Source organism: Carcharhinus amblyrhynchos, chromosome 1 (assembly GCF_965287045.1).
Source record: "Carcharhinus amblyrhynchos chromosome 1, sCarAmb.v2.hapA, whole genome shotgun sequence".
Taxonomy (NCBI): domain Eukaryota; kingdom Metazoa; phylum Chordata; class Chondrichthyes; order Carcharhiniformes; family Carcharhinidae; genus Carcharhinus; species Carcharhinus amblyrhynchos.
Genome location: NC_137324.1, coordinates 147,890,095 through 147,915,680, shown reverse-complemented (window position 1 = coordinate 147,915,680; position 25,586 = coordinate 147,890,095). Strand labels below are relative to the sequence as shown.

The 25,586-nt window shown below is 40.6% G+C and overlaps 1 protein-coding gene across 8 annotated transcripts in view; it reads right to left on the bottom strand.

Moving 5' to 3' along the window:
* The window catches only part of kiaa1109 (KIAA1109 ortholog), a 487,987-nt gene that overhangs the window by 95,302 nt on the left and 367,099 nt on the right, over nucleotides 1-25,586 (bottom strand). For 6 of the 8 annotated variants that reach the window (XM_080193511.1, XM_080193510.1, XM_080193515.1 and 3 more), the window contains 5 exons: nucleotides 25,272-25,395; nucleotides 23,993-24,102; nucleotides 17,554-17,659; nucleotides 5,839-5,901; nucleotides 2,170-2,408 (listed from right to left, as the gene is read on the bottom strand). In XM_080193511.1, coding sequence (XP_080049637.1) covers nucleotides 2,170-2,408; nucleotides 5,839-5,901; nucleotides 17,554-17,659; nucleotides 23,993-24,102; nucleotides 25,272-25,395 — 642 coding nt within the window. The remainder of the gene's footprint in view (nucleotides 1-2,169; nucleotides 2,409-5,838; nucleotides 5,902-17,553; nucleotides 17,660-23,992; nucleotides 24,103-25,271; nucleotides 25,396-25,586) is intronic. The other 2 variants (XM_080193516.1, XM_080193513.1) reach the window with 2 other exon arrangements.

Here is a 25,586-nt window from a genome sequence, read left to right as displayed (position 1 = left end):
TATCCACAACTTTAAATTTTAGAGTGAAATAAATGATTCAGATGTACGGTAGGACTAAAGGAGAAGCTAAAATATCAATTCTTTTTAAAATGTGGTATGAAAAATTCAATGCATATTCGAGCATTTTAACATTCCAAACTAAAATTAGCTTTTCAGGGCTCGCAATCTGTTTCAGCAATATTACAAACAGAGTCACTGGCACAGTGGTTAGTCATGATGTGGGTATGCCGGCGTTGGACTGGCGTAAACACAGTAAAAAGTCTGACAACACCAGGTTTTAGTCCAACCTATTTATTTGATAATATTCTCACTAGCTTTCGAGGGGACAGCCTCTTCGTCAGGTGAATGGAGAGCTCTCCATTCACCTGACGAAGAGGCTGTCCCCTCGAAAGCTAGTGAGAATATTATCAAATAAATAGGTTGGACTAAAACCTGGTGTTGTCAGACTTTTTACAGTGGTTAGTCACAGCCCTAGGAACCAGAGTTTGATTCCAGCCTCAGGTGACTATATGGAATATGCACACACTCTCTATATTTGCATGGGTTTCATATGGATGCTCCAGTTTCCTCCCACAGTCCAAAGTTGTGCACGTTAGGTGTACTGGCCATGATAAATTGGATGCACCGTTTGAATGAATTAGCCATGGTAAATGCGTAGGGTTACAGTGATAGGGTGGAGGGATGGGCCAGGGTAAGATGCTCTTTCGGAGAGTTGGTGCAGACTTGTACTATGAACAACTCAGTTACTCTCAGTCAATTCAGTGTAACTTTTCCAAGTTCTTTTACAGAACAACTAATTACAAAAAAAAGGACATGTGTGCATCAGTTCAGCGATTTCCACTTAATTTGTAGTCTACAGGGAATTCTGCATTTAACCATGCATGTGTGGATGCCAGATACCACAGTCAATTTTAAAGGAGTCAGTTTCACTTGTATTACTGCAAAATCCATGTCATTATCAAACCTCTTACATGGAAACCTGGCAATGGAGAAAGGTCTTTTCATGTCATTCATCTCTGATAAATCTTCCAAGACTCAGCAAGCTAGAACTAAGCATTTCCAGAAAATAAATTCTTCAATGGTTTGGATTGAATAATTTTGATTGGCCTGAAAGGACTGAACAATAACCAAATTGCCTAACTGTAATGAAGCTATTTGCTTTTCCTGCAGTTATATGCAACTAAACTTTACTCCAGATAAAAGAAACGTGGTTTTGATTTTGCTTCAAGTCGTGCTCTAGGGAATCCTTTCTGTATTATATACCTCAGCTGTCTATATAGCATTCTGCATGTGCCAACATAAGGCACTCAGCAGCTGTAGTGTTTTTTTCTCTCAACTTCCTCTTTGTCATATATCCCATAGAACGTTGGAACTTCCACAGTCCCCCACACCCACCACTAAATTCCATTTTAAGCGGTATAATGTGCAACCATTTTGGAAAAAAAAATTTTGTTTTTGAATTGCATAAAATGCAAACATTGCATTGTTGCTTAAAACAGATTGTTGGTAATAATTTCAAAATTTAAATTTCAATAGGCCCTGATCAATTTTTATCCCTTAATCAATATTTTAAAAAATTGCACAATAACATATTACTGCTTGTGAGGGCTTGTTGTATGAAAATTGGCTGCTGTTTTTCTACAATATGAGACACTATATGTCAAAAGACCTCAATTTGCTGTAAACCACTTAGGGGCGTCTTGAAGTCACAAAGGGCACTACATAAATGTAAATCTTTATTTCATTGATTAAAGTATATCTGTTTGTGGAGAGCTTATTTCTTGCATTTCTGCTTGTCAATACTTGAAGAACACATCACTCAATATTATTTTGTGTGTTTATTCTCATTTTTAAGTGTTTTGTGCTTGTAATATTTTCATGTCTTCTCTTTTCCCATGGTAAATAACATTTACACTATTATAAAAATTTATAGAACAGATTCATGCTAGTTTCAACATTTAAATTACAGGATTAGAAATAATAATGTTATTAGATTTAGTCTCCCTAACTTTTGAATTAAATACAACTGTTGTAAATAAACTTGGAAACAAAAAAAAACATCTGTCCTAATGAAGCATTGAAATTCTAGTTTTACTTAATGCTTTCAAAAACTTTCTTGATATATTTCAGAACCAATTATTTAATTTTTTTTGTAAGTAAGACACTTACGATGTCCTCCTGATGTATTGTGGCTTTTCTTTTTCATAGTCTTCATCCCGGTCAGACTCTTCACTAGACGATGACAAACTGTCTTCACGCTTTGTATCATCGAGCTGGAAGGCAATTCTTTGTTGAACGACATGTGGCGTTCTGGGTGAACTAAACACTGAACGTTCACTGATGGGTGAGAAATGAGATGGACTATCGACGGTGACAGATAACAGATCCAATTCTGTCTCCTCAGGGAACTGACGTCATAAAAGAAAATTGAAATGTTCAAAATTACTTTTACTAATGTTGTGTGCACTAATACTTTCTCAGTTTAGTTTATATTAGAACCCGATCACCATCTATGCTTTACTTGAGCAGACAGAATGGTTTTATAATATGGAATGAGCAATGATATGTTTGACAATGAATTCACCAACCTAGACATTTTCTAAAATCTCTAACAGGGTGGAAGAAATCTTACGTGGGTTAATCTGTTGCCAATCTATAATATCTCTTTGGAAATAGTGGAAGTTCAATTTCTTTATCGAAGTTGTTGTGATTATTAGTCAATCCTTTTTGTTGACATTCAATTGTACCCTATTAAGCAATACTATGATTTGAACTTGTTTTCTGACCTGACACTTAATGTTATAAAAATGCCTGTTCAAATTGTTTTCAGCAAGATGTAAAATGGTACATTATCTGGCATGAGTATATGTTTCAATCATTGCAAGGCAGCAGCAGGTGGGTTCCAGGTGACATTCCAGGGAGTTACAGAAAGGTGGAGGGGAAATAAAATACAGTTACCCTTGCTGATCAGAGTAGATCATTCGTCTTTTTCCTGGATTGCACATCCACCCTCTTGGTCAGGCTGCTGACACTGATCCACGTTGCCATCATCTCCCAGGTGGGATTGGTCACCTTGCTGGTAGGTTTCCTGGCAGCTGAGGGTATACTGTGGCCCACCTTTCCTTCACAGTATCCAGCTAACAGCTGAAGGCCCCCTTTGCAAATCTAGGATCCATCCTCCTAGCTTGAATGAGATTAAGTGCTGTGTAGTGTTCAAATGTAGCACCCCCTTCACATGTTCAGATGATCCTTGGGGCGGGTGAATCAGATGCTTTGCACTTGAAGGGCAGCATTTTTCATGTGGGTAAAAAAGCTTTTCAAAGTGCCTAAAAATTGCATTTGACATTGTGCTATTGGGATTGGCAGGAATTGCACCAATTTTCTTGCCAAAAATGACTATCATTTTCTTTGGAAAATTCCACCCACAAACTCCTTAACGAGCATATGCGTTAAAGGCAAAAAGGAAAAATGTTCAATTCTAATGAAAAACTAAATATTGTCATAATCAAATGATTGGTAGTAAAAATCACTTGAGCATGTGATTTCTAAAACTTAAGATTCTGTGATTTCATTGTGTCAGAAGATTGATACTCTTTTGTAAATTATTCTCAACTGCACTTTTAGTTCTTTAATCAGGAAGAACCAATAATAAGAACAAGCATACAAGAAAGAAATATTGCTCTGAGCTACAAAAAGTACACCAAAGCAACGTCAGATCAGAGGAACAATTGAAAGGAAGGTAGAAAATGGATTTTATATGTAAATACTGAGCCAAGAGTAGGTAACATTTATCTGAGTATTGAAAGTTTATGATTATTTCCTATAAAACCAATGTCTTAACTAAGTGGTGCTTCTTTGAAGTCACTTGCCTCCTTACTGAAGTAGAAAAGTCATCTGGTTCAGATCCCAAGTTGCGGAGGGGTAACATGGAAATTGCTTAAGCGCTGGCTAGAAATTCCAATCCCCCTTCAATGTGGAAGTGGCGGCAGAGGACTTCAGAAACATAAGTAGTTACATCTCCCTTCAAATGAGGGGGGAGGGGTCCATAGACCAATGCTGCCCCTAAGGAAACTTTCAGAGAGAATAATCTGGGACAAAATTAATTGGCACTTGTGTAAAAAGACCCAAGGATTTTTTAAAGATAAATTGTACTTGACTAACTTGATTGCAATATTTGATCAAGTGACAAAGAAAATTGCTGAGTGTTATGGGATTGACACTGTGTATATGGGCTTTTGATGCAGTACCACATAATGCAGTTAGTAAAATTGAAATTTATGAGTTAAATTTGGAATTATGGAATTAGCTAAGTACAGAAAGAAGTGACTAATAATAGTTCTTTCTGAAACTGAGGAGAAGCGTGCAGTGGTATATCCCAAAGATCAGAAGCATTGGAACCAGTAGTTTTTCCGATATATTTAAAAACATTGCAATGACCCTCAGCTGTGGCCAATTCTGGGCATCACTATTTAGGAAGCATCAAGTCCTTAGCTCGGATACAGAGGAGAGTTACTAGAATGGGGATTGTTATTCAAGAGTTTATGATGTACCAATGTTCAATAAAGAATTTTTTTAACAAGGACCTTTTTCGAGGCTATGCAATAGGAGTTTTACCATCAAAAGGGAAAGAACTAAAAGTGCAATTGTTAAAAAAACTTTTCTCTCCTCTATGGTGATCTCATTAGCCTTACCAGAAGTGTGAAGGCTGAATAAGAAAAACAACAATATTTCACTCATTATGTACATAAATTATGAATGTATGAACCAAGTGAAAACTAGGGATCATTGTATTGATCAAATTTCATCTTAAAATAAACAAAATTTCCCTCCTTCCTCTTCTAAAGGGGATCACGTATTGGGATATAATGCTATGGATAATGGTAACCCTCCTGATGGTCAAATCAGCACATGTATATACTTAAACAATTACAGTTGCAGATTGCTGATCACATCTGGCCAAGTCAGCTACAGTTCCTTTTCTCATCTGACATTCACAGATAAGCATTTTCCAGCAAGGACCCAATCAATGAAAATTCCTCTGCTTAATTTTTCCCTGCCTGACACAGAGGTCAATTGCAAAAATCCCAACTCTATCATAAAGCATATGCATTGGATTCCGATTCCAACAGAAGATTAATCACCCTTTCAGAAATATAGCATTAAATATCTGTGTATCCACTCAGACAATAATACATAAAAAAAAATTAGTACAGAATGGAAGCAAAGCATGTGGTTAAGTAAATTTCCTAATGTTATTTAGCTATAGTTCCCAACTTTGATTACAAAGCCAGTTTAGAATTTTGCCTTTGCCCTAGATCATGGAGATGGAATTTAAGATTAAGTGAAGCAAATTCAGTGCTAATTAAAATAGCCTGTAAATCAAAGAACTGATATGCGTTAGTTAATAAGCATGTGTCATGCAAGTTCACAAGCATTTATGGATGATGAATAAATTTCGTTTTTTGAATGAGATGGTATTGCCAACGCATCTCTAAAATCAGAATCTAATTTGCACAGTTAAAATAAATCCATTGCAACCACATATAAATGATTAATTAATGATGCTTTGACTGGTTTTCTCACACAAGCACTACAAAATGTTTTTCAGTAACTTATTATACTACTTTTGCAACACATTTGTTGTGACGCAAAAGCAATTTGGTGGTGCTGTACATGTTGATGATTCAAGTACAACCCATCATACTTAATGTAAAAACTTGAAATCACACATCATAAATGCTATTAAGTTGAATGTGCATGGCTTAAAGTTGATAGAAATCAAGATGATTGCCCCATGAAACAATTGATTTTGTTGCAGAGCAGATTTTTAACCAGTACCTGAAAATACCCTTCCTTTGGTGTGCTGGCTTGCTTTGTAAGGCCCAAAGCTGTACCATTCAGCTTTAATGAAGTAAAAAGGAAAATTTAATTATATAAGTTATACAAAGCAACACTCCTGTTACATAATTATAAAGAATATAAAATTATACCTGTTACATTAACAGAAACTCTTGTGATGATGCATATGTAATAATGTAAAGGCTTTTTATGTTAATGTAAAACTATATGCATCCCTATGATTTATCTCTATTTTAATAACGTGGTTCACTAATTGCAATGGTTATCATTGGCTGTATAGAAAACGTGGTTGCCATTACTCCAAGCTTCTATTGCCAATATGTAACAAACCAATTTTTAAAATAGGTCATATTGTCAGATCACTAATATGACGCAGATTGTGGGATGAGGGTTTGCAAATGCAGTCCTACATAAAACTGTTAATCTCAAATCTATTGCAACATTTTCATGCTGGGCAAAGTGCACAAAATCTTCAGTAACAGTCATTGCCAGCCTGCTTTTGTGCACCTCCTTGCAGACAATTAACAAAACTGGGTGAGACTGGGGAACCAGTTGTCTGCTCTTAATTGGTGCAAAAGAGAGAAAAGTGAGTACTGTCTTTTAAGAGAAGGAAAAATAATTATATCAATGCAAAAACTAAATTCTTCAACCAAAGTGACTTTTTAAATCTTGCACCAACCCTTTGAGAACACTTTGCAACACAAATAAGAGCAAATAGCAGGAAATAGTCTGAAAATAGAAATGTTCCATACTTCAACTTACACCTTCCTTTGTTTGAGTCTACAATTATATTACAGAATTAATTGTGCAGCTGTTTTATGGCAAAAAGTAAATGCTTATTTTCAAAGATGCTGTGGAGGCAACTAATATTTGCTGACATTTTCATTTGGAATATTTTTTAACAGCTGTTATGTCCTATAATAAACACTCAAAAAATAGCCTAGGAACAAAAAAGCCGTTTTTAAAATCTCTGATTACAAAGTGTGAAAAGCAATTTCTTGAGACTTCTACAGGAACAGAGAGTGTATGAACTGGCATGTAGCAGTATGATTTATTTACTGAACTCCACCTGTTAAACTTCTGATTTTAGTCAAATTACTAGAAGAGATATATAAAACACAGCTGTTTCCTTCAGGAAAAATACTGAAGGGTAAACAAACCAAATATACACATTCACCCCTCTTGGCTCTCTCATTGTAAAGCAGCAGATGCCCAAGAACTAGTCAAAGTATATTTATTTCATTAGGATAATGTTCATGGTGTGGCAAAGTAGATTAAAGGAATCTGGCAGAAGTACAGCAAGAAAAATTACAACAGGAGTAGGAAACAGTATTTATTTTAGATTAAGCAAAACTGAATGACATGTTTTCCTGGGATCCCACAACTAATGTTGTCAATGCTGTAACCTCAACCACTCTGTACTAATGGTAGGATTGGAGCATCCAAGAGAGATCTGATTTATGGATTTCCATCCAGGAAATGAAACTGTTGTTATTAAAAAAAACAGCAACTCAGAATATTACAAGTCTTTTTAATTTATAAAGTAGGGGAGAACTTAGATGGGGAGAATGAAAAGACTTGTCTTTTCCCTTAATCTTACCAACATAGTGAAAGTTTTTTTTCTAGGCTGTTCAATTAGTTATCCTGACATTACTATATGCCACATCTTTACTCAAAATTTTAAAACTTCACCCCCCCCAACCCTTAACAGCATGACCATAGCTCCCAGCTGATAGCAAAATGAGAAAGGGGTTGAGTTAAACAAATCAAAAAATAATAAAATTCCAATAATAATGTTCATTAGCAAACAGAAGTAGAAACTAGCCTAAAGATTTCAATTCTAATGAAGCTTCAGATGTATATCACCATTTTAGGAGAATCTAAGTTAACAGTCTCAAGATTATACAGAGTTTACATTTGTAGCATCTCATTAGAATGCCCCAAAACATTCAACAATGACACTACAGACATGAGAGATTTCGGGACTAGATCAAAAACACAAGGGGCGTTTCACCCATCCTGGAAGAATCCCGCAGTGGGCCATGCACAGGATTTGCACATGTGTTTCCACCACAATAAGAACATAAGAAAGAGGAGCAGGAGTAGGCCATCCAGCCCTTCGAGCCTGCCCTGCCATTCAATAAGATCATGGCTGATCTGTCGTGGCTCAGTTCCACATTCCCGCCCTCTCCCCATAACCCTTAATCCCCTCGCTTATCAAAAACCCATCAACCGGTGTCTTAAAAATATTTAGCGAGGCAGCCTCCACCACCTCAACGGGCAAAGAATTCCAGAGATTCACCACCCTTTGAGTGAAGAAGTTCCTCCTCAACTCCATCCTAAACTGCCCCCCCTTTATCTTGAGGCTGTGCCCCCTAGTCCTACTGTCCTTTCTGAGCGGGAAGAGTCTCTCCACCTCTATCCTATCCATCCCATTCATCATCTTATACGTCTCAATGAGATCTCCCCTCATTCTTCTAAACTCTAACGAGTACAAGCCTAGTTTATTCAGCCTCTCCTCATAGCTCAACCCCCTCAACTCCGGAATCAGCCTAGTAAACCTCCTCTGCACTCCCTCCAAGGCCAAAATATCCTTGCGCAAGTACGGCGCCCAAAACTGCACACAGTACTCCAGCTGCGGCCTCACCAATGCCCTATACAGCTGCAGCAAGACCTCCCTACTTTTATATTCAATCCCCCTCGCTATGAAGGCCAGCATCCCATTCGCCTTCCTGACCACCTGCTGCACCTGCAAGCTGGGTTTTTGCAACTCATGCACAAGGACCCCGAGGTCCCTCTGCACCGTCGCCTGCTGCAGTTTTTCGCCACACAAGTAATAGTCTTTCCTACCATTATTCCTACCAAAGTGGACCACCTCACACTTGCCAACATTAAATTCCATTTGCCATTTCCTGGCCCATTCGCCCAGCCTATCTAGATCCTTCTGCAGACTGTCCACACCCTCCGCGCAATTTGCCGTTCCACCAATCTTGGTGTCATCAGCAAATTTTGACACCATACACTCGGTTCCCTCCTCCAGATCATCTATATAAATGGTAAATAGCTGAGGCCCCAGCACCGACCCCTGGGGCACTCCACTAGTCACCAACCGCCAATCCGAATAGCACCCATTAACCCCCACTCTCTGCCTCCTATTTGACAACCAATCCTCTATCCACGCTAACACCCTACCCCCAACTCCATGCCCCCTTACCTTCTGCAATAACCTCGTGAGGTACCTTGTCAAACGCCTTCTGAAAATCAAGAAAGACCACATCCACCGGCTCTCCTCTATCCACCGCCCTAGACACATCCTCATAGAACTCCAATAAATTTGTCAGACACGACTTCCCCTTAACGAAACCGTGCTGCGTCTGCTCTATCAAGCAATTCCCCTCAAGATGCCTCGCTATTTCCTCCTTGATGACGGATTCTAACATTTTACCCACAACAGACGTTAAACTAACCGGCCTATAATTCCCTGCTTTTTGCCTGCCACCCTTCTTAAACAACGGCATAACATTAGCCGCTTTCCAATCTTCTGGCACTTCCCCGGAATCCAGCGACGTCTGGAAAATAACCACCAAGGCATCCACTATCACCTCCGCCATTTCTTTCAGAACCCTTGGATGCATTCCATCCGGTCCTGGGGACTTGACCACAATCAGTCCCTCCAGTCTGTCGAGCACCGCCTCTCTAGTAACAATAATGTCACTGAGACCCTCCAGTCCTACCACCTTTCCATCGCTAACACCCGGCAAATTATTCACGTCCTCCTTCGTGAAGACCGAAACAAAAAAGTTATTCAAGACCTCAGCCATTTCCCCATCCCCTACCACTAAGTCCCCCCTCTCATCCTCTAAGGGTCCAACGTTCACCCTAGCCAGCCTCTTCCTTTTTATATATTTATAAAAACTCTTGCTATCCTTTTTTATATTAAGCGCTAGCCCAGCTTCATAGTTTCTCCTACCCTTCTTTATCAACTTCTTTGTCAATCTTTGTTGACATTTAAACCTCTCCCAACCCTCTTCTCGCCCACTACTCTTAGCTACTCTAAACGCCTCCGCTTTTAATTTAACACTTTCCTTCACCTCCTTCGTTATCCACGGCTTATTACCTCTCCTCCTACTGTCCTTTTTAACCATCGGAATAAATTTCTGCTGAGCACCAAGGAAGATCTCCTTAAAGATCCTCCACTGCTCCTCAGCAGTCCTACCTTCCAACGCGCTCCCCCAGTCAACATTCGCCAATTCTTCTCTCATCCTACTATACTCCCCTCTGTTCAAACAAAGGACGCGTGTCCGGGAACCCACTTTCTCCTCCTCCATCTGCACCAGAAACTCCACCATACAACGATCACTCTCCCCAAGAGGATCCTTCACCACAAGGTCCCTGATTCTACCCGCCTCATTACACAGCACCAGATCCAAGATAGCTCGCTCCCTCGTCGGCTCCAACACACACTGTTCAAGGAAACTATCCCGGCAGCATTCCAAGAACCCCTCCTCGAGCCCACCGCGTCCAACATGGGTCGACCAATCAATATGCAGATTGAAATCTCCCATAATTATGGCTGTTCCATTCCTGCATGCCGCACTTATTTGCGCATTAACAGCCCGCCCCACCTCCAGATCATTATTCGGGGGCCTATAGACGTGGTGTCTCCTAGTGCCAGATTCTGTGTCGGAAATTGACGGGGAGGCGGGCTAAGTATTTCAATTTTAATATACTTTAAATGCAATTATTAGGCTCGGGAATGACGTCTCCGGGCCCTCTAGCCTCTCCCACCTCAGTAAAGTATTTCACTTCAGTGGGGTTTACAGTAGCTCCCCACTTTTGGGGAGCTAGCAGCCAAACTATGCTGAAGTGAAGGAGGGGCATTCGGGCCCTCCCAGAAGGTTGGACAGTGGCGGAGTCCTGCCCCCTGGACATTGGCATCCTGATATGGAGATGCCGGCGTTGGACTGGGATAAAAACACAGTAAGAAGTCTCACAACGCCAGGTTAAAGTCCAACAGGTTTATTTGGTTATTTGTGGGCATTTGCTACCAAATAACCTGATGTTGTGAGACTTCTTATATTGGCACCCTAGCAGTGCCAGCCTGGGCCTCTGGCACTGCTCAAGAAACAAACTACCAATGCCCAGGGGGCATCTTGGCACAGTCCATTGGGGAAGTGGGGCAGTATCAAGGGGGTTGGGCATGTAGGGGGTGGGGGGTCCCTCCCACTGCCACTCTGCAGTCAGGATTTGAGGAGGGAAAGGAGGGAGGCCAGTGATTAGAGTGGCAGGGGAGGGGATCCTCTGGACTGTGGGGATGGGGAATTGGAGGTTGGGGCTGGAGATCAGAAGGCGTTTGACAAAGTGCCTCACAAGAGGTTATTGCAGAAGGTCGAGGGACATGGAGTTGGGGGTAGGGTGTTAGCGTGGATAGAGGATTGGTTGTCAAATAGGAGGCAGAGAGTGGGGGTCAACGGGTGCTATTCGGATTGGCGGATGGTGACTAGTGGAGTGCCCCAGGGGTCGGTGCTGGGGCCTCAGCTTTTTACCATTTATATAGATGATCTGGAGGAGGGAACCGAGTGTATGGTGTGGAAATTTGCTGATGACACCAAGATTGGGGGAACAGCAAATTGTGCGGAGGGTGTGGAGAGTCTGCAGAAGGATCTAGATAGGCTGGGCGAATGGGCCAGGAAATGGCAAATGGAATTTAATGTTGGCAAGTGTGAGGTGGTCCACTTTGGTAGGAAGAATGGTAGGAAGGACTATTACTTACGGGGCGATAAACTGCAGCAGGCGACGGTGCAGAGGGACCTCGGGGTCCTCGTGCATGAGTCACAAAAACCCAGCTTGCAGGTGCAGCAGGTGGTCAGGAAGGCGAATGGGATGCTGGCCTTCATAGCGAGGGGGATTGAATATAAAAGTAGGGAGGTCTTGCTGCAGCTGTATAGGGCATTGGTGAGGCCGCAACTGGAGTACTGTGTGCATTTTTGGGCGCCGCACCTGCGCAAAGATATTTTGGCCTTGGAGGGAGTGCAGAGGAGGTTTACTAGGCTGATACCGGAGTTGAGGGGGTTGAGCTATGAGGAGAGGCTGAATAAACTGGGCTTGTACTCGTTGGAGTTTAGAAGAATGAGAGGAGATCTCATTGAGACGTATAAGATGATGAATGGGATGGATAGGATAGAGGTGGAAAGACTCTTCCCGCTCAAAGAAGACAATAGGACTTGGGGGCACAGCCTCAAGATAAAAGGGGGGCGGTTTAGAACGGAGTTGAGGAGGAACTTCTTCACTCAAAGGGTGGTGAATCTCTGGAATTCTTTGCCCGTTGAAGTGGTGGAGGCTGCCTCGCTAAATATTTTTAAGACGCGGGTTGATGGGTTTTTGATAGGAGAGGGGATTAAGGGTTATGGGGAGAGGGCGGGAAAGTGGAACTGAGCAGCGACAGATCAGCCATGATCTTATTGAATGGTGGGGCAGGCTCGAAGGGCTGGATGGCCTACTCCTGCTCCTATTTCTTATGTTCTTATGTTCTTATCAGGGTGGGCTGGTGAGAGGGGAACAATTGAGCTGGCCAGCCATCAGTGCGGGGTCATTGCACCCGCATCAATCTCAGCACTGACAGATTAGTGCATGCGCAGTGGCCCGCTCAGTGCACTTTCAGCTCTCAGCAGGAATAAGCCCCGCCCCCTGAAATTTAACGATATTCATGATGGTGGTCTCTGCAATGCACAGAGTGTGGGAGATTCTTCTCTGAACTTCCACTGAAGAAAACAGTGTGAATTACTCCAGTTTTCAAGCAAATTCAACACATAATTTTTTTGGGAGAATTCCGGCCACATTCTTGAAGATATCTAGAGGGTTGTTTGGCAACCCATTTACACTGCACTCTTAGAGGTAGCTCAATCTAGGAACCTGGAATGTATGAACCCTCAAGGATAATGAGCAAAACAATCAACTGGAATGGAGAACTTGTTGCTCATGAACTCGGGCACTTCAGCAAGAGCAGGCAAAGGGCAGCTGAGGGAAGGCAGGGAAGGAAAACCCAAGGATCACCCCAGGATTCATGGAATTGAATATGCCATCAAGAACAAACTCAACAACCAACTCCCAGAGCTCCTTTTCAGCATAAATTAATGCCTCATAACTCTTGGTCTACAACTTGCCAAGAATCTCCAGATGGCGGTCATGAGCACCCATGCCCAAACCCTTAATGCCAACGATGAGTCCAAAGGTGGTTTCTACTCTATCCTGGACACCATACTCTCCAATGTTCCTAAGGGGAAATCAGATCGTCCTTCTTAAGGACTTCAAATGGCAGGGTTGAAAAGGACTCTCAAGTCTGGAAAGGAACCAATAGAAAGGAAGGAGTTGGGAATTGCAACTCCAAAAGGGCTCTCCTGCTCACCAAACGCTTGGAACTCCAACTTGTTGTCACTAACACATGATCCCTTCAAAAATACAAGTTTAAGACTTCCTGGTGACATCTCTGATCAAAGCACTGGCACATGATCAACTATGTCATCGTCCAATCCCAAAACCAAACAGATACTTGCATCACCAAAATGATGACCGGTGCAGACAACTGCCGAACAAACTACCGGCTCATCTGTTCCTCTATGTTCATCAAACTCCATTAGAAGCAGTGGAAAATAAGAACATAAGAAATAGGAGCAGGAGTAGGCCATCTAGCCCTTCGAGCCTGCCCCGCCATTCAATAAGATCATGGCTGATCTGTGGTAGCTCAGTTCCACTTTCCCGCCCTCTCCCCATAACCCTTAATCCCCTCTCTTATCAAGAACCCATCAACCCGCTTCTTAAAAATATTTAGCGAGGCAAATGAAGAATTGCTCAGAAAAAAGATCAACGTTGAGCGGCTTAAAGAGACAAGTGTGTTAGCAAATGTGCAACAACGTACCACCAAAACCTCCAAAGCATTTGGAAGGAAGGAAAACTCGAAGAGCTCAAGACAGCCATCATCTCAAGCTGTGAAGAAACCATTGGCTACAAGACCAAGAAACGCCAAGACTGGTTCGATCACATTATCTAACACCTCATCAACAAGAGGAGGAAAGCTCTACATTCCTGACAAAACAACATCATCAGCAAAGCAAAGAACTCATCAAACAACAAAGAAGGAGGTACAAAGAAAAATTAGGGAAACCGAGATCCAATAGTGGACTGAGAAAGCTAAAAAGCTGCAACTCCTCACCGAAAAGTATGACACTTGGGGCCTCTTCAGTGCTACCATGGCAATATATGGTCACAACACCAGATCTCAAACTGGTGCAGATAAAGGATGGAGTCCTTTTGAGAGGCACAGAATACAACAGCCTTCGACAGAGAGAGCACTTCAAAGAACTCCGAAGCTGTGATACAATTGGGGATGCATTTAAAGAAATCCCCCAACGCCCCAGGAAAGATGATCTTGTATTCCCACCAAGCATGGATGAAGTTGACCTTTTTTAAGAGCCACCATTAAACATATCAAGAATGGAAAAGCTGCCGGAGTGGATGGGATTCCAGTGAAGATTCTCAAACTTGGAGAAGTCACCCGTCATCTTCATCAGCTGTTCCTGAAAATCATGGACAGAGAAGAAATGCCTGCCAACTTCAGGGACCATCATCACCACCACTTTCAAAGTGGACTGCAGGAACCTCCCTACACTCCACTGCTGTGAAAATCATCGCCAAAAAGCACACTATCCTTCTCCCAGTTTCTGAAGAAATCTTCCAGAAAGCCAGTGTGACTTCCGACCCAACCATGGAACATGATTTTTACTGCTTGACAACTTCAAGAGAAATGCCAGAAGCATTATCAATCATTCCAGGTGGCCTTCATCAATCTGACCAAGGCTCAGTCAATCGGGAAGTGCTATGTAAGACCCTGTCAAAGGCTGTCCAGAGAAATACATCAACATCCTCTGACTCCTCCACAATGAAGTGTCAGCAACAGTCTTCATCTACAGAAATAAGATAGAAACCTTCTAAGTCAAGATTGGAGTCAAGCAGAGATGTGTCATCACCCCCACCCTTTTTTCCATCATTATCGTCACTATCTGTCACTTATCAAGAGCAAGCTTCCCAGTGGAGTGGATATTTTCTACAGGCTGGATAGAAAACATTTCAATTTCAAATGGTTGAAATCCAAGAAGAAAATGACACTTTTTACAGATTTACCAATTGTTACAGATGCACCACAGAAAGTATCCTTTCTGGATGTATCGCAGCTTGGTATGGCTCCTGTTCTGATCAAGACTACAAGAAGCTACAAGGGGCTGTGAACGTAGCTCAGTTCATTACATAAGCCAGCTTCCCATTTATTGACTCCGTCTACACTTCCTGCTGCCTTGGAAAAGCAGCCAAAATTAAGAACCTCACACACCCCGGACATACTCTCTTCCACCATCTTCCATCAGGAAAAAGATACAGAAGTCTGAGATCACGTACCAACTGACTCAAGAACAGCTTCTTCCTTGCTGCCATCAGACTTTTGAATGGACCTCTCTTATATTAAACTGATCATTTTTTATACCCTGGCTATGACTGCAACACTGCATTCAGAATCCTTTCCTTCTCTATGAATGGTATGCTTTGTCTGTATAGCATGCAAAAAACAATACTTTTTACTGTATACAATACATGTGACAATAATAAATCAAATCAAATCACTGACATCGCTCATGGAACTTCAGTACGTGGATGATAACACCATCATTGCTCTCTCAGAAGAGAATCTCCAAGTTATGCTCAACACCTTTGTGGAAGCATACTGAAAAAAAATCAGTCTCAGCCTCAACTTCAAGGAGATTCAAGTCCTTCACCAAGCCACTCAAGGGCAAGATCCAGTCTCTGCCTCCATCAAGATCAAAGAAGAATCCCTCCCAAAAATGTTTCATTTCTCCTATCTTGGTTGCCACTTCTCATCTAAAGGCTGCCATCGATGTGGAGATCCAACATCACATCCAATTCGCCAGCACTGTCTTCGGACACCTAAGAATGAGAGTCTTTGACGAATGCGACATCTGCGCTGATACTAAGATCCTCGTTGTCCAACCTACATTTTTGTACAGCTCAGAAAGTTGGACTATGTACAGACATCACCCCAAGGCCCTGGAGAGTACCACCAACACTATGAGATGGATTCTTCACATCAGCTGTGAGAGCAAGCTTACTAACATCAGCTTTCTAGAAACAGTCAGGAACACCAGCATCGAGGCCGTGATGCTTCGAAACTAACTCCAATGGGCCGGCCTTGTCCATAGGATACTAGAGTCCAAACTGCCAAAGCAAATCATCTTCGCCTATCTCAAGGAAGGTTCCCGAACAAGAGGAGGACAAAGGAAGCGATCACTAGGAGGGCAGAGGAAACACTTCAAGAACAATCTGAAAACCACCCTAAATAAATGCAACATCTCCATCAACATGTGAGAATTGCTTACCTTAGGACGCACAAACTGGAAAAGCATGTGCAAACATGCCAATCATTTCAAGAGTCACTGGATACAGCTTGTGGAAGCCAAATGTAAACAGTGGGAAGAGAGTGCAGAATCCAGAACATCCTTCCCACTCACCACATCAAATATCATCAAAAATCATTTGCCAAACCTATGGCACAGTGTGACTCCAGGATTGTACTACTGAACCACTGCAGAACCCACCTCCCCAGAGTACAGCCAAGTCATCCTTGACCCCAGGGGACTACCAAAGAAGAAGAAAAACTTTTTTTCATAACAAATCTTCTACACCTTCAACCTTAAGTTTAGTTATTGGTGTTGCAAGTAGGCTTATATTAGCACTGCAATGAAGTTACTGTGAAAATCCCCTAGTTGCTACACTCTAGCACCTGTTTGGGCACACCGAGGGAGAATTTAGCATGGCTAATGCACCTAACCAGCACATCTTTCAGACTGTGGGAGGAAACTGCAGCACCTGGAGGAACCCATGCAGACACAGGGAGGATGTGCAGACTCCACACAGACAGTGATCCAAGCCAGAAATCAAACCCAGGTTCCTGGCAGCAGTGCTAACCACTGTACCACTGTGCCGTTGAATGAAGAATTAAGTCATCAGTATATGACATGATGGCAATCATTTTTTTTATTTTTGTGATGCCGACAAATAAATTTCACCTAATGGGTGTTCACATTTTATTTACTGAGCTGGGTGTTCATATATTCTTTCTCGAGTGTATATGCAAAATAATTAAACCACTGAATTCTTAATATTAAAATGCCAGTACCTGGCTTACCAGTGCAAAATAAGTTTAAATTGGCATCTGATGATCTATGCTTTTTTTAAAAAAAGATAAAATACACACATCCCGCAAAAGCACTTATTTTCTGGACAAAAAAACAAAAGAATACGTAAGGTTTTAATCTGTAGTTAAATTATATTTATCTTTAGGATGGTAGTTTTTAGACCAAGACAAACTAAAAAAGCTACATTGTTCATTTTTTCCTGACTTCCTCGGAAATATCTAGAGAAATTGAAATTAATTTCTCTATTAGAAAATAATAAAATCCAGGGAAAGACCACTTGTCCCATTAAACCTATTTAATTCACGTACGTATAATTATTTTGTCAAGGACTTTCATCCCATATCATTGCCTTATTCACACCCAAACTACATATTGCTCAAAGACACCTTAAAAGGAATATATCACATCTAATTGTAAGTCTCCACAAGATCCTTACCGACTCCTGTACTTTAAAAGTCACTCTTGGCCCTGTTCCTGTTCCAGATACAGGCGGTTCTGGAGTTTGGACTTCATTAGGGTCTTCTGCCTCCCCAACTCTAGAACTAAATAAAAACTCACATGAACATATTAACAATGAGCAACAATATGGCAAATAAATAGATTATAAACTCCAACTGAAAAGAATTAGAAATTTGAAACAATTGGAATGTGACATGAATCAACATAAATGTATTAATTCACCACAAATTCATGACTTTTCCATTTTAAACAAAGTATATTTCAAACTAAAATCAGGCTGAAATCTCCACACATTCATGGTGGTTATTTATGACACCAAGAGTTAATATGGTGGCCAGATGTTCCAGTGTGGCTGGGACAGTCCAGATTTTTCACTAAGCATTCCAGCGTGCTGACAATTTTCTTCAGATTGTTCAAATGTCCAAGTTTTCATATCTGCTGAAGCCTGTTTTAAACTCATCCATTTGAGCTTTGCTACTGTCCAACTTCTAACTGAATAGACATCCACTCTCCCTCCCCCTCCCCACTAGCTGTAGATATTTCAACACTTTGTTTTTATTTGCGGTGGTGAGTGGTGAGCCAGTGATCAGATTCACTGTTATGGAATGTTCAATTGAGATGAAATTTCTTCACCCAGAGAGTGGTGCATGTATATTATTCACTATCACAGAAAGTAGTCGAGGCCAAATCGTTGTGAGATTTCAAAAAGAGATCAGATATTGCTCTTGGGGCTAAAGGGATCAAGGGATATGGGGAGAAAGGGGGGAATCAAGATATTGAATTTGATAATCAGCCATTATCATAATGAATGGTGCAGCAGGCTCAAAAGGGCTGAGTGGCCTACTCCTGCTTCTAGTTTCTACTTTCTATAACTTTTGCCTTGTGATTAAATTGCTTCTCCTAGCATTTAGAGAATGGGGGGTAAGAAAAGGGTAGCGTTTCAATTAAAAGGGACCTTTCAACATCCATAGTTTTCCTTTTTTTGCTGTGTCTCAGATATTACCACTTCACTCACATTAAAAAATATCCTACTTCAACCATTCCATCTTGCAAAAAAAATCTAAAGTCATTAATTTCTTCAAAAGTTCAGAAATTGGGAAAGCTTCTGTCCAGAGAACACATACTTCTAGTACTTTTATGCTTTTATTCCGCTGTTTTATTCAGATGCTCCTAACATGAGTGGATATTTGTTTTATTTCATATTTCATTGACAATCCAGTCTCAATACAAAAGCAGACAATGAGTTGAGAAAGAAACAGATTGGGATTACAGACTAAGTGCCAAGGTATGTTATTAATGATAGCAATTCACTGAAAGCTTCAATACTTATTCAGAATTACTATCTCTTATCACAAAATAAAGAATCACCAATTAATACAACTCAGAAAACACCATTAGCCCATTGTATCTGTGCTGGTTCTTACAAAACTATGTAATTATGTCCCAATCCCCTGCTTCTTCCCATCCTCTTTTCAAGTAATTATCCAACTCCCTTTTGAAAGTTGCCACTGAATATGCAGTTTTCACCTTTTCAAGTCGTGTATTCCTAATTCTAACAAATTCCTGAGTGACTTTTTTTCCCCTCATGTCACTTTTGGTTCTTTTACCAATTACCTTAGTTCCGTGCATCCTGCTGACCAACTCCCCTGCCGTTGGAAGCAATTTCTTCTTATTACTTCACCAAACCCTTCATGATTTAGAACACTTCTACCAAACATACATTTAAAAAGAATAACGATAACAGTTTTTCCATAAGGCTGTAGTCTTCAATTCCTATATCATTCTAGTAAATCTCTCCTGCAGCTTCTCCACAGCCTAGGCACCTTTCCTCAAGTGTGGTGCCCAGAACTGAATCCAGCAGAGGAGGCCATTCTCAGCTCCACCTGAGTCATAACTGGTCTTTGCTAGTCTTGTACGTTTCTTTGGCCAAGGTAACATTCCTTCTCAAACCAATACTATCAAATAACAAATTAACTAACTTTGATTAACTTTCTCACTTGTAAGAATTATCATCTGTTGGAAGTATCCAATGATATATAAGTTTACATATGCATGCTCATAACACTCAGCTCTACTTTTTCACTAACTCAAAGCTGTGAGACCATCAAACATTTAATGACTTTAACAAGGTCCACAATATGGACCTCTTAGAATACAAGCTCCTGGATTAAGGCAGTAATAGCTTGTCTAATCAGGGTGCGCTGCCTTGTGTACATAATGTGGAGTGTCAGGGTTACTACCACTCCGAGTTTATAATTTACATGAGGAAGTACCTGTCTGAGTCAAAAAAAACAGTCATGTTGATTAGATAAGTAGTGCAGAGATGTTTGTAAACTCTGAGGTTTAAGGGAAAAGGCATGGTATTGGCCTCTGGCAGTGAGGGTTATCCTCCTAAATTTGGAGATGGAGGGGGGAGGGTTCGCTTCTGCATGTGAGAAGGGCAGTGCTAACTTTGAGACATTCTCAGAATCCTTGCATTGTCAGGGTGTTTAGACCCCACTGTTCCAGCTGGCCATGCAACCTTCGCCAGCACTTTGAAATTGCACAGAGTGCTGTTTAAAAACAAAGCATATTTGAAGCCAGCGAGTTCACAGCTTTTCTTGCCTGATCCAACACACTCTGCAATTTTGGGAAAATTGCACACAATAAATCTCTCTCTTTATTTCTTGAATCTATTCAGTGGCTTGGCCTCCACAGCCTTCAGAGATACAGAACTCCAAGGCTCATCACACTCCGAGTGAAGACATTTCTTCTCATCTCAGGCTGTATTTTGAAACTGTGACTCCTTGTTCTAGATCTCCCAGCCAGACACAAAATTCTTGCATCCAGTTGTCCAGCCCTGTCAGAATTTCAATTCGATCCCCTCTCATTCTTCTAAATTGCAATAGACCCAATTTTGCCTCATACTAGAGCAACAGAATCCTTACAGTGCAGAAGGCCATTTGATCTATTGAGTCTGTGCCAACTCTGCAAAACAGCATCAAACCCAAGCCCACCCACCGCCCTTTACCCGTAACCCCATGCATTTACCCACGGTTAATCCTCCTAACCTATTCATCTTTCGACACTAAGGGGGAATTCAGTATCGCCATTTCACCAAATCTGCACTTCTCTGGACTGTAGGAAGAAACTGGAGCACCTGGAGAAAACCCATCCACTCACGTGGAGAACATGCAAATACCACACAGAATGTCACCCAAGTCCCTGATGCTGTGAGGCAGCAAGGCTAACCACTGTGCCATTATGCTGCCTACAATCCTGCCATCCCAGGAATCAGTCTGGTGAACATTAGGTATGTACCTTCTATGATAAGTATATCCGTTCTTTGATAAGGAGACCAAAACTACACACAATACTCCAGGTGTGGATTCATCAAGACTCTGTACAGCTGCAGTAAGACATTTTTGCTCATGTACTCGAGGGCCAACATACCATTTGCCTTCTTAACTGCTTACTGTATCTGATTGCTTGCTTTCAGTGACGCGTGTAGTAGGTCACCCAGGTTCCTTTGTGCGTTAACACTTCCTAATCAATCACCAGTTAAATAATAATCTGCTATTCTGTTTCTCCAGGTGAAGTGGACAACTTCACATTTATCCAAGTATTTGTCCATTCAGTCAACTAGTCTACATCACCTTGAAGTCTCTTAATAGCCTCTTCCCCACTCACTTTCCCACCAAGTTTCATTGTTAGCAAACTTGGAAATATGACTTCCAGTTCTCTCATCCAAATCATTGGTGCATATTGTGAATAGCTGGAGCCCAAGGACTGATCCCTGCTGGTCCCCACTAGTCACTGCCCCCAACTCCAAAAAAGACCCATTTATTCCTACTCTCTGCTGCCTGCCTGCAAACCAATTTTCAATCCATGCCAAAATATTACTCAATTGCACGTGCTTTAATTTTACACACTAACCTTCTATGTGGGACTTAAGCTTTCTGAAAATCCAAATACATTACATCCACTGGTTCACATGTTAAATCCTCAAAAAAAAATCCAGATCTCGGTTTGTCAAGCATGATTCCCCTGTCATAAATCCATGTTGACTTTGTCTAATCCCATTGATATATTTTAAGTGTTCTGTTATCACATCATTTATAACACCAGCATTTTCCTCTCTACTGATATTAAGCTAACTGGTGTCCCTCCCTCCTCCTTTAAATAGCTAAGTTACATTAGACACCCTCCAATCTGCCAGGACTGTTCCAGAATCTAGGAAGATGGCAACCTATGCTCCAGCTATTTCCATGGCCACCTCTTTTAATACCCTGGGATGTAGATTATCAGGCCATGGAGATTTATTGGCTTTAAATTCCATTAATCTTCAACACCATTTTTCTAGCAAATACTAATTTCCTTCAATTTCTCCTTCTCACTAGAACCTTGATTCCTTAGCATTTCAGGGAGGTCATTTGTGTCTTCCTCCATGAAGACAGAATAAGTAATTAATTTCTCTGCCATTTCCTTGTTGTCAAAAATTCTCCTGTTTCAGACTATAAATGACTTGAATTTGTCTTCAGCAACCTTTTTTTATATACTGACAGAAGCTTTTAAAGTTCTTGCAAGTTTACTCTCATACTCTATTCTTTCCCTATTAATCAACCTCTTGGTCATCTTTTGCTGAATTCTGAACTGTTCCCAATCCTCAGATTGCTACTTTTTCTGACAACTTTATATGAGCCCTCTTTGGATCTAATACTATCCTTAAATTATTTTAAAAACCATTTTGATTAGGCCACTTTGCTTGTGCTTTTGCACCTTTTAATGAAGTTCCCCAGTTTATCTTAACCAACTCATGCCTCATAAACTTTATAGTTTCCTTTGTTCAAATGCTGGACTCTAATTTCAGATTAGACTTCTCACTTTCCACCCTAATGAAGAAATCTATCACGTTATGATCACTGTTCCCTAAAGGAGTCCGGACAAGAAAATGATTAATTAACTGGTTCTCATTGCATAACACCAAATCTAGGATCGCATGTTCACTGGTTGATTCCTCAATATATTGGTCTAAAAAACGATCTTGTACACATTCCAAAAATTCATCCACCACAGCGTTGTTCCTAATTTAGTTTGCCCAATCTATATGTAGATTAAAGTCACCCATGATTACTATAGCACCCTTGTTATATACATCTCTAATATCCTGCTTACTGCCATTATCTGCCTTCCCATTACTGTTTGGAGGCTGATAAACAAATCCCACTGTCTTCCGTCCTTTTTTGCTTCTTGGCTCCACTCACACTGATTCTACATTTAGATTTTCTGAGACAATATCCTCTTTCAATATTGCACCAATTTCATCCTTAACTAACAATGCCACCCCCATCTCCTTTTCCTTTTTGCCTGTCTTTGCTAAATATCAAATACCTTTGGATATTCAATTCCCAGCCTTGGTAAATCTCTAACCATTTCTCTGTAATTCCATACTGTATATCTGTATACCGGATAACAATTGCGTTGTTAATTTGCCTACCTTAATGCGAATCCTCCATGCATTCAGATACAGTGCCTTCAAGACTTGTCCTTTTAACTTTTTACACATTGTTTTTGTAACTATGGCCCTATTTGCTGCTAGCCCTGGTTTCCGCTAGCTTCAACTTTTGCTTTCTACTTTTCTGTCCTTTATTTTTAGTTTGGTTTCTTCCCACTCAGGTTCTCACACTCTTGCAACTCTAGCTCATTTGAGGGTCAATCACACAGGCATTGTATAAAGCAACTGCACATTTTTATTTAAACATGGAACTTATTTTTCATCCTTTAGTCAACACTATTTCTATTCTTAATATTTAAGATCTGGCAGATTTAAGACAATACAGCATATCAGCAATGAATCACATTTAAGGGGTAGGTGTGCTACAAATAAACTCTGGCAATAGCAACAGAAATGGTGAATTAGTAAATAATCAGTGCAATTTGGCAACATTACACTGTCTTTTATACAAATACATTATTCTTCTAAGTATAGAACAGGTATTAACTTGGTCCATTTGGTAGTGCATTTGCCTCTCAGTCAGAACATGCTGAGATCAAATCCCACTCCAAAACTTGACAACAATATTTTCAAATATTGCCAACTGTGTCGTGCTCGAGATGTTAAATCCTGTTTGGCTATTTTGGTGGTTCAACGAATACAGTCCAAGTATTAGTCAGGAAATAGGAACATATCCTAGGTTCCTGGCTTGCTTTTTCTGTAACCTCACCCGTAAAAACAGATTTATTCCTCATTCATCTCACTGCTGTTGTGGGTTTGTATCATGTGCAAAGCTGCTGCTCTGTTTGCCTGATTAACAACAGCGATTTAACTTCAAAACATCATTCAATCAATGGGGTATGAGGTGCTATGTAAAATTCAGAGTCTTTCCTAATGTCACAAAAATGCAAAAACTGCAATTTTAACAGTAAAAATACTTCACCTTGTCCTTTCCAGCCGTCTTACAGGTGGCCTTCCAGAGGCTGAGATACTTTTTGATCTGTTGTAGCTGGGCTTATAGCCTAGACCCCATTTATCCTTAAGGGAAGCTGCCTGCATAAATCATAATTTTGTTCTTTAGATGTTGGAAATGCAACTAAACAAAAGTTACACTCAACATTGTACAAAGTCAAGCTGCAGCAGTATATCATGATCACTTTATGAACAAATTCTGGTCCACATTTCTACGGTATTAGATCATTTACATAGCATTATTAACTTAATTCAAAACAATCCTCTTTTTATTAATACAGTTCTTAATTAAGTTTAAAAAATGCAACACAACAAACTTGAATTAAATGCATGCTGCTTAAGGTACACTATGTTTTGTACAGATATATAATTTGCCATTAACTCATAACTTTTGCTTCTAAGCCTCCCAGTTTGAGTCCTCCAATATACTAGCAGTCCACTTCACTTAATTTAGGCAATCTTGCAAGTTTGTTTTAATTTGTACAACGTGGGCAATGCTAGGAAGGTTAGCATTTATTGTCCACCGCTAATGAACTTGAGAAGGTACTTGAGCCACCTTCTTGAACGACTGCAGTCCATATACTATATAGTGCCCCCCCAGTGATATTAGTTAGGCAGCTGAGAATATAAGAAATAGGAGCAGGAGTAGGCCACACAGACACATATGCCCACTTCTCCAGAAATAACTAGACTTAGACAGAGTATAACAGAACCAAGCCACTTAGCCCAACCTGACAGCGCTTGAGCATAAAAATAATTAATTTAAATTGTGAACAGCGCTGGTTCCAGCACTGACTCGCTTGTGGAAAATCACCTTCCACCCTCTGTCACTCTGCATAACTGCTCTTAACTCTTACTCTGTTTACTGCCTTGAAGCCAACTAGCAATCAATTCTACTAGTAGTTTCCTGAAGGTATTAGGCAACTCCACCGAAGTGATTCAGGCATTGCTAGAGCTACACTGAGTTCATTCAAACTCAGCCAAGTTAGCGGCTGCAATCTTTTTGGGTTACCCTGCTCAATAGGAGTGTGTGGCAGAATCACGGTTGAGTTTCCATGTGGCAGCAGCAAACAAAGTCCATGGATCCTTGAATCAGAGAGCATGCCATACTGGTTACAAAACAATGCCAAGACAAAAATGTATAATTTCAGCCTTCGTACAGTTTTCTTTACAAACACAGAAAAACAAGATTTAACCAAAACATTCCTAGAAAGATCATGCTACTTCTGAGGGAAAAATAATTTGCTCACCCTCATACTAGATCGGCGTAGTTTTTTCCGAACATCACGACGGATGTCATTAACAGCAACAGATTCGAGCTGTTGATAACGCTGAATCTCTTGGTTTATGGTTCCCTCACTTGCTCCGAGTTTTCTATAAAAATACAGATGTTTTAACAACTTGGATGAGTTGAACGACGTTTAGTCTTCTCAGTTTTTCAAGATAAACACCACATAATTCAATAGAAAAATAACAAAATATTGACGATCCTGGAAATCTGAAATAAAAACAAAAATGCTGAAAATACTCAATAGATCAGGCAGCATCTGTGAAAGGAGAAACAG